The following is a 14,427-nucleotide window of genomic DNA, read 5'->3' as shown; positions in this document are numbered from 1 at the left end:
TTTGTAAGAAGCTAATTCTGCGTAAGAAATTCGCAGCACTTTCTTTGCTTCTTCATTTCATGCTGTTCCAAAAAAACTAATTTTCTTAGGTCAAATGTATTTGACACCGCGGTCATTGTACTTGGAATGGCTTTATAATAGGATGAATTAACCAGAAAAACTAGCGACCTTAAAAATGCGTGCCGAAAAGCGAGTAATTATTATAATTTCTATAATTTCGCACCCACAACTGGTAGCAGTAAATTCGTTGAAAAAATACACTTTACTGACTAAAGCTGTAAACAAAAATAGCAAAAACAAAAGTAAACGCATTCAAGCGGTTGAATATAGAGAAGCCACACTTGGCAAGCAACGGATGTGATGAAAAAAAAAACAGATTTACTTAGCTGGGCATATATTTGCGTTAAACAAGTGTTTTACTAGGCGAAATAATTACAACAACAAAGTTCAAAGAGTATTATTTTTCTTTAGTAAATGCAAATTTTCATTTGAAACAATTCTTACGTAGTTGCAGAAACGTCTACTCATGATTTACCTATCAAAAAACGCTAAATATGTAGATTTGTTGGCGCCATAAAGTACATATATACATACATATGTTTGTATATAATGCGCGCTCAGTAGCCCAAAATGCGATGAATAAAAAGGGAAATAATTTAAAGCGTTGTATCGGAAAATATGCAATTGTTTGGGTTCAACTCTAACTTTGTTGTCTTGTTGTTGTTGCTGTTAGTACACACAGTAGGTGGCATGAACAAGCTGAAATTCCATGCTAACGTGTGACCTTCGCGTTACGCTTGTGACCACCATTGACTGAGCGTGATGTATTTACACGCAAGCGCTGTGTTCCAACAGCATCCATAGATACGTACCCACCCTACACGTGTCGTCAACAAAACGGAGGATTTTCGAAAAAAAATATATAGAATTCCAAATTATCAGCTTTTCAGTACATACTTTACTCTCTTCCTCTCTCTCTTTCCACAGCCTGCTTCCGACGCGTGCTAGCTGGCAAACGCATTTCTCCACGCTGGGTACGACGGACACTCGCCTGCGAACGCGTCGAGGATTGCATGCGTCAGTGTGGCATTGAGAAACGGTTTATGTGCGAAGGTTTCAACTATCGCCTCGATCCGTCCGGTCACGGGCAGGGCGATTGTGAACTTATCGAAATTCCATTGGCTCAAATTGACTTGTACTCCAGTTCTAGTCAGCGTGACTCGAATTTGCTCCGACATCCCGATTATGATTACTATGAACGCGATCGCAATGCGCCACCGAGTTGTAGGCGCACACCATGCCGTGAGTGTTCGAAAGGTGGCACGCTGAGCAGTCCACCATTGTATTTGAAACCCAGCGGTTGGAGTGATAAGCCACCGTATCGCGAGGAGCATCATTACTTACCTTCACCGCCAAGCGCTAGTGGCTATGGTAGCGATGAACATCGTTATCACCCACCGAGCAGTACTGCCATTGATCACTATCATCCGTCGGGGCCACCACCGCCACCACCGTCCTCATCCATTTCGTATGATCATCGACCACCACCATCGTCGTCGTCAGAGTATCATCATTCCAGCGCTTTTGAGTTCTCCTCACATGGTTCTTCATATTTTGAGCACACACCACCAAGTGGTTATGGTAGTAGCGGCACGGGTTCAGGACCTGTAGATCGTTATGACTACATACGGCCGGAGGATCATCATCGTTATCGACCTGGCAGACCAGATCGTTGGGAGAGTATACCAAGTAGTCCTGGTTATGAGAGTACGCATTACCGCCCCAGACCGGAAAGCGATCGCTTTCGTCCACCATATAGACCAGGTCCCGACTACTCGCCATATCGTCCCGGTTCGCATGAAATAAGCGGTCCATCAGGACCACCAGACTCCTATAGGCCAGGTCCACCACCACCGCCACCGCCATCAACACATAATTATTTGGATCGTGATGGCCCACCAGCTAGCAGCTACAAAGGTTCATCTAAATTCGTGCCCTACCTGATAGGGCAGGAGAAGGACTGGGGCAGTTATGGTGGTAGCTATGGTGGCAGCTACAATAAACAATCATCGTATTGGGGTTTGAATGAGTACAATCGGCGTAGAGATCCACTCGATTTCAATTATTTTGAGTTGGGGGGTTCAAGGCGTGGCTCTCAACGTGAACCAAACTCGGTGCTGAGTTATCCTGGTTCCAGTTATGGCGGAATTGGTTCGGAAGGCTTCAGAGATCGTCATGATTACAGACATTCGTGGACAAGGCGACCAGGCCCAGATGGTGCGTTGAGTTTTAGTAAAATTATATACATTTTTATTAATTTTTCATATTTCCTTTTACATCTGTAGAATGCTCAGCGAAGATCGGTGAAGGCTTTCGCTTACACAAAACCGCTATAAAACATTCCACCACCGTACCGACACTTGTTGAGTGCGAGCAGTTGTGTTCGGGACAGGATGGTTTCATCTGTCACACCTACAGTTACCGTTACAATCAAGCCGGCCGTGATAATTGCATGTTATGTGATCGCCCCATAAACTCTTTGGATTATTACGTAGACATAGAACCTGATCGTGATTATGATATATATTCCATGGGCGATGATTTAGATGTTTGTCGAAAACCATCACGTAGCGACGAACCGGGTCATTATGGCAGTAAACCGAGTACCGCGCTCACGGATCCACGTAATGCTCGTATGTATTGAAAGCGTTTTATGAATTTCAGTTATTTAAAATTATACAATTCTTTTCGTCCACAGAGTGCTTCTTCCGTGCCATTGATGCAACACGCTTCTACAAGTCTATTGTGCGCGACTCACTGACCGTACGTACGGTGGGTGAATGCGAAATGGAGTGCATTAAATCGGTCAAATTCACTTGTCGCGCTTTCGCCTATCGCTATGGCCAACAGCGTCACGCCAGCGTCATTGATAACTGTCAGCTGAGCGATTGGCCGGTGCGTGACATGGATAAGGGACGACATCTCATTCAAGATGCGGCCTTCGATGTGTTTGAGCGCGCGAGTTACGGTCATGGCTGCGAAATACAACCGATCGTAGATGATAAACATAAGAAATGTTAGTTGAAACTTTGTGATCTTCCTTTTTCTCTACAGAGTACCCATATCTCTTGTCTTTTTTATAATTTCAGCGGTCTGTTATTTGGGTTATGGTTCGCCGGCGAAACTGCTCTCAACAGCTATAAAGAAAGTGATATCAGTGCCTTCCGAGCTTGCATGCAAGAAGGAATGTATACGATTCCGCGAAACTACATCCTTTAAGTGCTATTCCTTCAGTTATGGGTAAGTTTTGATAAAGATTATCGACTCGGCTAAAGAAGAATTAAAGGATTTGTTTGAGATATGTTTCTCTGCAATAAACCTCGTTGGACTATTTTAATTTATTTAGAGATTCTTATTAGTTAAGTATATATAAGCTCGTTTGGGGTACGATCTATTTTAATTGAAATAAGAGAGACCCTCCAGACATTACAGAAAACGGATCGGGTTTTGCTAACGACTTTTTATCCGAATAACATTTAAAACATTAAAATTTAATTGTTTCTACTTTTTTTCCACTTCCAGGTCGCGCGCCACATCCTACAACTGTGAACTCTCGGATCTCGATCAAACTGAGCTGAAATTGAACGTACATTACACGAATACAGATGATCGAGATTATTGGCTCTTCGCTTGGAATCCCTTTGATTGGACTTGTCGTGACAAAGTAAACACAATCGGCGGATCACGAGTGAATAACGATCGGCGTATGGATATATTCCGTGAACCGGGTAAACTGAAAATTCTTACCTGTTGCACCTCAGTACTAGTGTAAATAACAACTAGTTGCAGTTGTAAGGAATACAAATAAAAATATATAATGAATGAAATAAAACCGAATAATTGACTAAAGCAAATACAAAGCGAAATGTGAAACAAATGTAGTAACTTTCTATAAAATGGGTTAATTTTGGTGGTGAAAAGCTAACAAAGAAAAACATTTAATATAATTAAGTGAAATAGCATGTAAAGTATTTATTTAGAAAATACCTCCAAGATCGTAGTATCCCTTGTACGAAAGTGCAAATCTAAATAACTAAAAACGAAATTAACGATTTTTGTAAATAAGTACTGACCCCTAAAATTTTAGACTAGTACTCCCTAATATACACATTGCATTTAAGACGCTCAACAATTTTGTATAACCGTATTGTATGTGACAACCTAACCAAATAGTACCAGTTTCCAAGTATTTAAAAATATAATATTGATATTGCCTGGTATTGGTCCATCTAACAAATAAGCACCTACAATACACAATACATTGATTTCTCAACAACAAAAAACTTCTTCAACCAAAAAACCTTTAGGAGATGTCGCCTGGCGTCATTATACCGTCACCGGTAAGGCATGTCGCACGAGCAGTCCTTGTGAAAAAAATCTCGTAACTGGTTTCTACTCGTGTGAAATCGAAGGTGGTGAGATTGGCGCGTGGGATTATTGCTGTAAGGCTGAACACCCCTGTGGCTACTCGCAGGGGTTCGATTATCCATGGTAAGTTGGGGAATATGAAATTATAATGTTCTATAATAACTAAAAAAATTCTTCAACCAACAGGTGCTTTGTGGGCGATGAAGCCGACCAGTGGCGCAAGTGCAGTGATCGCTATTATCCGGGCAATAAAACGTCAACATCAGTGACACACACACACTCCAGCATTAAGTTTGCATCACTAAAAGGCGACAAGAAGAAACATACACTGGACAGTAGTACATCAACTAATGAATATCAACGTCCACCACGACCCGGTGGATTGCAGAGTTTAAGCGATTTTGCTGCCGCACGCCTGTGGCCCGTCACATATCTCTACAGCGAAGGTCCACCTAATTCCACTGAGTTTAGCAATTTTGTCGACTGCAACAAGGAATCATGCTAGCGCCGCCTCAAACAATTGGCAAGGGATCCCGAAAGAACTCTATATATTATAACTTTTAGTTGAGTTAGTTACTTATAATATTTGTATTTTTTACCCAAAAAAATAACAATGAAAACAAAAATGTGCTTAAGTAATAAATTAAAATGTGATTTGCTAAAAGATTCGGAATTTTTAAATGCCAGTTATTGCATTTTTCGAAAAAAAATAAGTTACAAAAGACACATACATATATTATATTTTAAATTGATCCACGTAGTTCTAACCTTAGTTAATCGGCTAGAACTAAAATGTAATATTAATAATACTAAGTTAAAAAACAAGTATTGAAATGTCGCTTCCAATGTAGTTTTGTATTTATTTAACGTGAAATAAAAATGTATTAATCTCAAATTGGTTATAAATGGGCATACTGGATGAATTATCGGCATTCAAAGGGATTTAATAATATCTAGATAATGAATATAAATATGAGTACGAGATGTTTTCAAAAAAAAATAACGGGAATTTTCGTTTTTTGAAAAAATAGTTATCCATTTGTCTACACTAATGTTGTCGCCTTTAAAATATTCCCACGTTCGATATTATATGTACTTATGCCAGCGTTACTTCCAATCGTCGAAACATTTCTCAAACTCGATTTTAAGGCAAAGCACATCGGCTTATATTTCTCGTATACTTGAAAAACTTATTTAAGCTTTTGGAAATAGGAAAGAGTCACACGGAGTCATGTCTGGAGGCTAGGACATCGTTACTGTATTGTTTTTAGTCAATAATTCACGAACAAACAGTAAATGAAATTCGGAAACCTCATGAAAACACGTCTAACCTTGTAATAAATAAAGTAAGCAATGACATAATATTTTTTTTTTTTACTTTTGGACTTTTTTGAAATTCCTGTTACTTGTTTGAACACTCCTCGTAGACAAATAGATACAATGACATTTTTTTTTTATATTTGACATATATTTTTCATATCTTTAATTATAGATAACTCTTCATTCACTTTTTTCTATTACGGATTATTAACTATAGTATATAATATATAATAATAACGGTTTTAAACATAACTTCAAAATATTCAAATTTACTATGAATGTTTTTTCAATTACATATATAAATTTATATAAAATGACTAAGACTCACCGGCATGAAAAAGTGCAAATCGTCGCCTCTGGAACCGCATTTATTTATTTATCACAAATAATACTGATTAAACACATATACTCTTTATTTTACTTATTTCGCTTCATTTTTAACTTTTTTTTATAAAGAAAAGCACATCACTCATACGAAACAGCAAGATTTTGTTCATATCACAAACACAAATTGATATTTGCTTATTAGAAAACAATTTCACTGCTAACAATGCATACACGAACACACATTTTCATATTGCCGCAGTAGCAGCGCTTGACAAACACACAGCCTGCAAGCACATATACATATTTTATGGGGCTCCTTTGGGTGCACCTCAATTTATTGCTTTCTTAGAGATTTTAGAATGCATTTAATTGCATTTTCTTCAAGGAACTCCGAAAACACGGAATTGAACTTGAAACAACCGGAAACTTTGCTTCAATTGAGAAGAAACCTCCTCTCCACACAGCCGGCGGCCGCAAACCCAATTGGGCATAAAATCGCACTTGCAAGCTAAGCATTGCACTCAATACACTTTTCACCACTTCACTTGCACATTTATTAACCCGAATGCACCAAAAAAACGTTTTAAACAATTGAATGAACTATTTTAATTTAATAAAATTGCACACGGCAGACGGAAAATGCACGAACACGAATAGCGGATATAGCGAACTGCCAAAATAACCGCTAGAATGCGTAGTTTGAGAGCCACTAGACGCCGTGTTGACAGTGAGGCATCATCTGTTATCGATAACTCACAGGCCGATAATTATAAAACTGCATTATAGAAATAGTAAACAAAACAAATAAACAAAATATTATTGAAAATGTTCATTAGTTGTGATAAAAGTACTTAAATTTTACAATATAACGTTTTTTGGTTTCTTAAATCATCGCAAAATTTCAATTATGCTAGTTGCCACACATTGTGCACACAGCTGTGCGCTGTTGAATAACCACAATCAGCTGTTTGCTTGCAATTGAACTGATAATAGGGAATTCACGTGTGGCAGACGTACATAATAGGCTTATATTCAAATAACATAAATAATACGCAACAACCATGAATAAAAGACTGCTTAGAAATATAGTGGCTTGTGCGACGGCAGCTACATGCGCCTACTACACTGGTAAATACGTAGAACGTCAACAACTCGAGGCGCCACACACGGAGCAAAGAACATTTGCGCAAGATGCACAACAAAGGGTAAACGCACTTTTTCTATTGTATTAACATTATTATTTAACAAAAGTTATCTTTTCTCTCACTCTATCTCTAGTTGGTGCGTCGTCCAGGACTGCCGATATTCGGCACTGTCTCCGCTGCCGTGCCAGTGCCTGCAGAAGATGTCAACCTCACCGCCACACCAGCACGCATTTCGCAAATCATGAAATACGGTTTCCCCGGTCTTGATCACGTACGCTCCTACTCCGATTTCGTGCTATCCTACGATCGTCGCAATCGCGTGCCTCACTGGGTTTTCGAACATCTCACACCGGCGTCCGTAGCGCGTAACGAGGCGGTCGATCGTTCCAAATGTGACTTTCGTGCCGATGAAAGTATACACCCCTTCTTTCGTGCACAAAACACCGATTACCGGCGTTCAGGCTACGATCGTGGTCATATGGCAGCAGCGGGCAATCACCGACGTCATCAGAAACATTGCGAAGACACTTTCTTTTTATCGAATATGGCGCCGCAAGTTGGACAGGGTTTCAATCGCGATTCGTGGAATCGACTGGAGATGTATGTGCGTAAATTGACACAGACCTATCCGAATGTGTATGTCTGTACGGGCCCACTGTATTTGCCGCGTAAAGAAGACGATGGCAAGACGTATGTGAAGTATGAGGTAATTGGCGCTAATACTGTGGCAGTGCCAACACATTTTTACAAAGTTATTGTGAGTGAAACTGCCGATCAACAACTGGATATGGAGGCGTACGTAATGCCCAACCAGGTGATCAGTGACGATACGCCGCTGCAGGTGTTCCAAGTGCCGCCAGAAACAGTGGAGCGTGCAGCGGGTCTACTCTTCTTTGATCAAGTGAATCGCAAGCAGTTGAGGCGTATTAATGGCAAGAAAGCCTGAACGTAAGGAAACCTAAAGGGGTTTTGTGCAATTATTATCTTTAAAATTCGGGTGAAAGTTATAACCGTTGTTGGCATTTTTCGTTTTGAAATGTTACGTAGTACCATATGTAGTGAGTAGTAACACAATAAAAACAAGTAAAATTAAATTTGTTCCTTCTTTTAGTACTTTATTAATTAAGCAAACAAATTACAAATTTATCAACGGCGCAAATGAGCAGTGTATTCTTGTAAGTGCGCACGCATCCTTTGAAAACATAGAATCATAGTGAGAGTTATTATAATTTTGTTTTTATAAAAGTGAAGCAGACGTACAGGCGGTGACAAATGCGTTTTAGATAGATGATGAGATGAGTTTAGTGTGTGTTGTATGTATTAATGCTGTTCGGTTTTTGCACATCTATTGTTGCCCATCCTTGGAGCGTACATCATCGATCTTAAGTATCATTTTCACCAACTGTGTGGCCAGGAGAATCTGTTGTTTCTTGGAATGCAGCGATTCGACAACATTGTGATTCTTCATATCAGAATCACCGGACAGCATGCAATCCACACCCAAGCTGGGACATTTCTCAGCCACTTGACGCGACTTCAACTCGGACAATGTTTCGATTGGATGCAAACCACTGTTCTCGGCTAAAGCCAGCGGTATGTTCTCAAGAGCCACGGAGAAGGCACGGAAGGCATACTGCTCCAGAGTGGACAACTGATCGGCTTCCTTGGCAACGGCCAGAGAACAACTGATTTCAGCAGCACCACCACCGTAAACAATGCGATTATCCTAGAAATAAGAACTACAAATTAGTCTCAAATAATTAAAGAAAATTTGTTTCTTCAGTACCTTAATCAACGAGCGCACAACACAAAGTGCATCGTGTATAGAACGCTTGGCTTCAGCAATGATCATGGCATTGCCACCACGCAGGAAAATAGTTACAGCCTTGGAATTCTTGCACTCCTCAATAACCAACATTTTGTCCTTGGAAGTACCGAAAGCTACAAAGAAAACATTTATTAGCAAAAATTTAACAAAAAAAAACAGCAAGCAGCTTGTACTTACAGAGCTCACGCACTAAACCAGCAGTACCCAACTTTTCGGCAGTTAATTCTTCGAAACGTGGTACAATTCTGCCACCGGTGGCAATAGCAATCAATTCAATCTCAGGTCCACCGACCCAACGCACTGCAGGCAATTCGTGTTGCAACAACAAATGATTGGCTTCATCATCGAAGCCCCACTGACAAATAGCCAAAGTGGCACCAGCATCTTTAACTTGTTTAACCATCTGCACGAATTTCTCCTGTTCATATTCACGCAGCGCACGGTAGTCTTCAGCCGAAGTGACATCCAACTTATGCTTGGTCTTGGGCTTTGGTGGTTCGAATGGGCAGGTGAGTATAGCAAGCTTGACATCTTTCAACACTTTTGGCATTTGTGCATGACTCATGGTTTTGTCAACCACAACACCTTTCACTAGCATGGAATCCTCCATGCGTCCACCGACTTTGGTCTCAATTTTGATCAACTCGAAATTCACATCTTTCTTCTCGATATCAGCCACATTCAACACAGCATCGACAGCCATTGTGGCCATTTGCAAGTGACACTTATTCACAATCTTGCTGCCCAGCGTAGTCATAGCAATCTGCACGAGTGGTTCCTTATTTTTGGGATCGATGGGGAATGGTTCGGCAATAGATTCCAATTGCTTGACAGCACACTGTGCAGCCAATTCGAAACCATCAGCTATACGAATTGGATGAATGCCACGATCAATAAGACTTTCAGCTTGCTCGAGCAAAGCACCGGCCAAAACAACTACGCCAGTGGTGCCGTCACCGATTTCATCGTCTTGTGATTGTGACAATTGTACCATGAGTTTGCCAATCTCGTGATCGACTTCCATCAATTTCATTATTGTGGCACCATCATTGGTAACGGTCACATCGCCATCAGAGCTAACCATGATCTTATCCAAACCCTTTGGACCCAGTGATGTTTTCAGGGTACCAGCGATTTGGCGTGCGGCCAAAATGTGACTCTGTAAAGCAAAAATTATTTCAATTAATGCCGAGAATAGTAAAGTCAACTAAAATATTATTAATATTAAAATTATTTGTGAATGGCGTTTGTTTTTGAAGTTTACTATTTTACACCGCTGAGTCACAGCGTCTTTAACCTCACATATGCACGCCATTATTGCCGTGACGTCATATGGGCACACCTGATCGGTTCTTTGCAAAATTTAAAGGATTTACAATTAATTTATTTAAAATTTACACGATATCGTGTATTTTATGCACTTCTTCATAATTTAAACAAATAATAAGTTATATTTTTGTATAGTATCATTGAAAAATTAATGAACACTAAAGCAGCTGCTCTCGTCTGGAAGTTTCGGGAGCGATATCAACCAAAATTAGTCACCAAAATATTAATTATAAGCACTTTTAATATGAATTAATTTCAATACACAAAGTCCTGCTGCATTCTCCAAGTATAATATTCATATTTGTATTTGTAAAAAGCCTTTGTTCCAACCTTGATAGCATCGGTTCCAGTGATGCGCTTTTCGCGTTCTTGTTCACGTAAAATTATAAATGGACGACCATATTCGTCGAAGGCGATTGAACCCGGGAAGGCGGACATTTTGAGTTAATTCCTCAAGCTTGGATTCGCTGGATTCACGCAGATAAATTTTCGCACTTTTCCGACGCTGTGAAACAAAAATCACGAAATTTGAAAGATGAAAAAATTCTCACAAGACTACATGAACCAGGGATAAAGGGATGTCCAACTTATTCCAGTGTGAGAGCGCCTCAAAATTTGCGTTTTTTATAACATTTTGCATTATTACCAGATCAGACAAAATACTAATTTTTGGGCATTTAAATAAAAATACCTAACATTTATTATGGTTAAAAATTATTATATACTGAATGTTTAATATAAAATAACTTATTTCAATTTCATTTAGCGATAAAATGGTATATTAAAATAGCCGGTTTTCGAAGTTTCAGTAATAAATATGGTCAATTATTAAATGTCAACTGAAAATAAATCAATTTCTTTTATAATTTTCCATGAAAAATTAGTTGCTCGATGCTGCAATTCACAAAAATATTCTTAAACCACTTATAAATTACGCGTTTTCATTGATATTTATTGTTTAAAGTTCTTATTACTGATCTTGCAAGGCGGCTAAAAATGTCTCCATCGCATTATTTTTTTGGCAACATTTCAATCTGGCCTTTCCAGTTTCCCAATTGCGAAACGTCAAAACCTCCTCATCTCGACAAACTGTCAAAGTTTAGGTGGTTTTGACGTTTACAATTGCGCTCTCACTTCCAGTGATATGAGAGTTGTACATCTCTTTATCTCTGACATGAACCAGAGATAAAGAGATGTACAACTCTCATATCACTGGAAGTGAGAGCGCAATTGTAAACGTCAAAACCACCTAAACTTTGACAGTTTGTCGAGATGAGGAGGTTTTGACGTTTCGCAATTGGGAAACTGGAAAGGCCAGATTGAAATGTTGCCAAAAAAATAATGCGATGGAGACATTTTTAGCCGCCTTGCAAGATCAGTAATAAGAACTTTAAACAATAAATATCAATGAAAACGCGTAATTTATAAGTGGTTTAAGAATATTTTTGTGAATTGCAGCATCGAGCAACTAATTTTTCATGGAAAATTATAAAAGAAATTGATTTATTTTCAGTTGACATTTAATAATTGACCATATTTATTACTGAAACTTCGAAAACCGGCTATTTTAATATACCATTTTATCGCTAAATGAAATTGAAATAAGTTATTTTATATTAAACATTCAGTATATAATAATTTTTAACCATAATAAATGTTAGGTATTTTTATTTAAATGCCCAAAAATTAGTATTTTGTCTGATCTGGTAATAATGCAAAATGTTATAAAAAACGCAAATTTTGAGGCGCTCTCACACTGGAATAAGTTGGACATCCCTTTATCCCTGACATGAACTGAACCGGCTGAACAAACGTCAGATTTTCAGCTGTCATTCTTGACTGTGTTGTGAAGGGCAGCACTGGATTGCGCAATGTTGTATTTGCAGAATTTCACAAATAATTTGTATACAAATTTTGGATTGAATTGTAAAATGCAAAACTTTCAACAACAAATTCTGTACCTTTTACAATAAAATGAAACTCATGAAAATTCTTTCACAAAAATAGTTTTTGAGTACTTTCGTTTCTAATAACCAAGAGCCAGAGCAGAGAATGTAAAATTTTCATTCTCTCTACTGTAAATACCCCGTCAAGTGGCAACATGCCGAAATGAAAACACATGTGAAACAATAACAAAAACCAGCAAAACAAAAAACAACGAGAACAAGAAACACGAAAGCAGAAACGAAAACAAAGAGGAAAAGGAAATCGTGAAAAATTTCGGGAAAAATTCCGTTCTCCTCGTATTCGCCGTTTTCCTCGTCATTTCACTTTGTTTTTGTTTATTTTCCTGACGACACGCTTTTCAAATCGACCCGACTCAATGATGGCGGAGTTCCATCGACTGGCTGACCAAAAATACACCGAGGCTGAATATCTCTTCCAGGTATGTATCGCAGTTCCCCATAAGGCCTACAGTTAACCAAAATTTATCCATGTCCAATTGCAATTCAATTTATACCTTGTGTATCTATTTTTCTTTCATCTTCTTTTCACGCCCTTACCGATTATGCCGGAATTGATGTTTTTGTATTTATGTGCTGTTTCTGTTATTGCCGTGGGTACACGCAATCAGCAGACAATCGAAATGGCCAAATCGGATGAAGAGTATGATGTGGAATTATGTTCGACGCCACCACCGCAAACAGGTGAAATGTATGACCTGGAGTTGGTGCCGCAAGAGCCCAGTATTTTCTCGTGGAAGGTTGTGAAACGTCGTCAGCGGCCGCATCGTCGTTATACGGTGTCGCATGGCGCACCACCAGCACCGCCATCCACGCCCACATCACTGACGGCAAATAATACGCCTGCGCCCTCACCCACCGCCTCCAGCAATCTCAACGTCAATGGTAGTGCTGACGATGATCCACTGAATAATCTGCTCTACATTCTCGATTATGCACCCAAGAAGAAAAAGAAACTCAAGGAGCAACAACGCGCCGATGCCGAATTAGCGGAACTTTTCAATGTTATTAAGATAACTAGTAGTGGTGGCGGTGTCAGTGGGAATACGAGTAATGGTGGTGGTACACTTGCCCAACCTGAACGTGGAATTAGCGCTAACTCCCGTGTGATACGAAAACATGACGCTAATGCAAAAATCTTCAAAATCCATCGGAATCCGAAAGAGTTCTTTCGGGACCCCGTGGCGGTGGGTGGTGGTGAAGAGGAGGACTCAGTGTCCGCCCCCGAATACGATGATGCCGAAGAGGAGGAGACACGTTTTCGCCGACTGCGACACTACAAAGTTTCCACAATACGTCGTCGACTACGGATATCCAAGCGGCAAAGACGTTTTGCACGTTTTGAGCATCAGGAGCGCATGGACGCTATGATGGATAATTTCGATGCCGCCATGACAATGAATGATGCCTAATATGTTAGATGCTAACGTATCTAACCACTGCCAACTTGAGGCAAGTTGGCTTGTAACAGTGAAATTGAAGGCAACAACCGAATTAAGGAACATAATGACTAAAAATTAGTATATGGACGAATACGTTGACGATAAGTGCAGACGTCTACCTTCCAAATGGGTCTCAATGTGATCAATATGAATTTCTTCTGCTAAATTATTAATTAATGAACTGCAAATAATTTGTTCACTGAACTTTTTGCGTAAATTTAACTTTAAACGTAACGTTAGATCTTCTTTCTCCTTTTTGTATTTTGTTTGAACAAAAAAAAAAAAAAGAAAACACTAAAGAAGGAAACAAAACTTAAACATAAAATTATAAAAATGAAATATAATTGTATTGTAAACTATATTGTAGAAGAGGCGGCCCAGTGCTGCTGCTGTGTATGCCCCGTCGCCAGCTGACCTCCAAATGCAGGACTCACTGACAAACTGGGCATCCATAATAAGTGGCTAAATGCGCCGCATTACTCTGTGTGTGAATTGTTTGTTTACATCTCTCTGATTATTATGCGTTGTAAATGTGTGAGTAGCGAACACAAAGAATGCTGTGTTCGGTAAAACAAATAAATAAATACTAAAAAACATAAAAAAAATAAAATAACAGTGAATTTTAATACAAAAATAAAAAAGGC

At 39.2% G+C, this 14,427-nt stretch overlaps 4 protein-coding genes across 6 annotated transcripts in view; 3 read left to right on the top strand and 1 right to left on the bottom strand.

Annotated features, from left to right (window-relative positions):
- The window catches only part of LOC105218833 (uncharacterized), a 33,259-nt gene extending 28,171 nt beyond the window's left edge, over positions 1-5,088 (top strand). For both annotated transcript variants that reach the window (XM_011194664.3, XM_011194666.3), the window contains 7 exons: positions 988-2,277; positions 2,346-2,693; positions 2,759-3,076; positions 3,150-3,300; positions 3,583-3,788; positions 4,368-4,551; positions 4,615-5,088. In XM_011194664.3, the coding sequence (XP_011192966.3) occupies positions 988-2,277; positions 2,346-2,693; positions 2,759-3,076; positions 3,150-3,300; positions 3,583-3,788; positions 4,368-4,551; positions 4,615-4,933 (2,816 nt within the window). In that variant the 3' untranslated portion in view covers positions 4,934-5,088. The remainder of the gene's footprint in view (positions 1-987; positions 2,278-2,345; positions 2,694-2,758; positions 3,077-3,149; positions 3,301-3,582; positions 3,789-4,367; positions 4,552-4,614) is intronic.
- Positions 5,089-6,901: 1,813 nt separating this feature from the next.
- Positions 6,902-8,453, top strand: LOC105218835 (endonuclease G, mitochondrial). The gene is made up of 2 exons (XM_011194668.3): positions 6,902-7,280; positions 7,354-8,453. Exons 1-2 carry the CDS (start codon positions 7,137-7,139, stop codon positions 8,164-8,166), a joined length of 957 nt encoding a protein of 318 aa, XP_011192970.2. The 5' UTR covers positions 6,902-7,136; the 3' UTR covers positions 8,167-8,453.
- On the bottom strand, positions 8,310-10,939 carry LOC105218834 (T-complex protein 1 subunit epsilon). The gene is made up of 4 exons (XM_011194667.3): positions 10,708-10,939; positions 9,226-10,207; positions 9,007-9,161; positions 8,310-8,946 (listed from the first exon to the last, which is right to left on the bottom strand). The coding sequence occupies exons 1-4, from the start codon at positions 10,813-10,815 to the stop codon at positions 8,566-8,568; spliced, it is 1,626 nt and encodes a 541-aa protein (XP_011192969.1). The 5' UTR covers positions 10,816-10,939; the 3' UTR covers positions 8,310-8,565.
- A 1,588-nt stretch (positions 10,940-12,527) lies between these two features.
- On the top strand, positions 12,528-14,075 carry LOC105218836 (uncharacterized). 2 transcript variants are annotated; one of them, XM_011194669.3, is made up of 2 exons: positions 12,528-12,763; positions 12,953-14,075. In XM_011194669.3, exons 1-2 carry the CDS (start codon positions 12,701-12,703, stop codon positions 13,751-13,753), a joined length of 864 nt encoding a protein of 287 aa, XP_011192971.2. In that variant the 5' UTR covers positions 12,528-12,700; the 3' UTR covers positions 13,754-14,075. The 2 variants fall into 2 exon arrangements, with proteins under 2 accessions (XP_011192971.2, XP_011192972.2); XM_011194670.3 differs by having other exon boundaries at positions 12,531-12,763; positions 12,956-14,075.
- The last annotated feature ends 352 nt before the right edge of the window (positions 14,076-14,427 follow it).

This window comes from Zeugodacus cucurbitae, chromosome 6 (assembly GCF_028554725.1).
Source record: "Zeugodacus cucurbitae isolate PBARC_wt_2022May chromosome 6, idZeuCucr1.2, whole genome shotgun sequence".
Lineage (NCBI taxonomy): Eukaryota > Metazoa > Arthropoda > Insecta > Diptera > Tephritidae > Zeugodacus > Zeugodacus cucurbitae.
The sequence above is the reverse complement of the archived record's forward strand: the minus strand, read 5'-3'. Positions and strand labels throughout refer to the sequence as shown.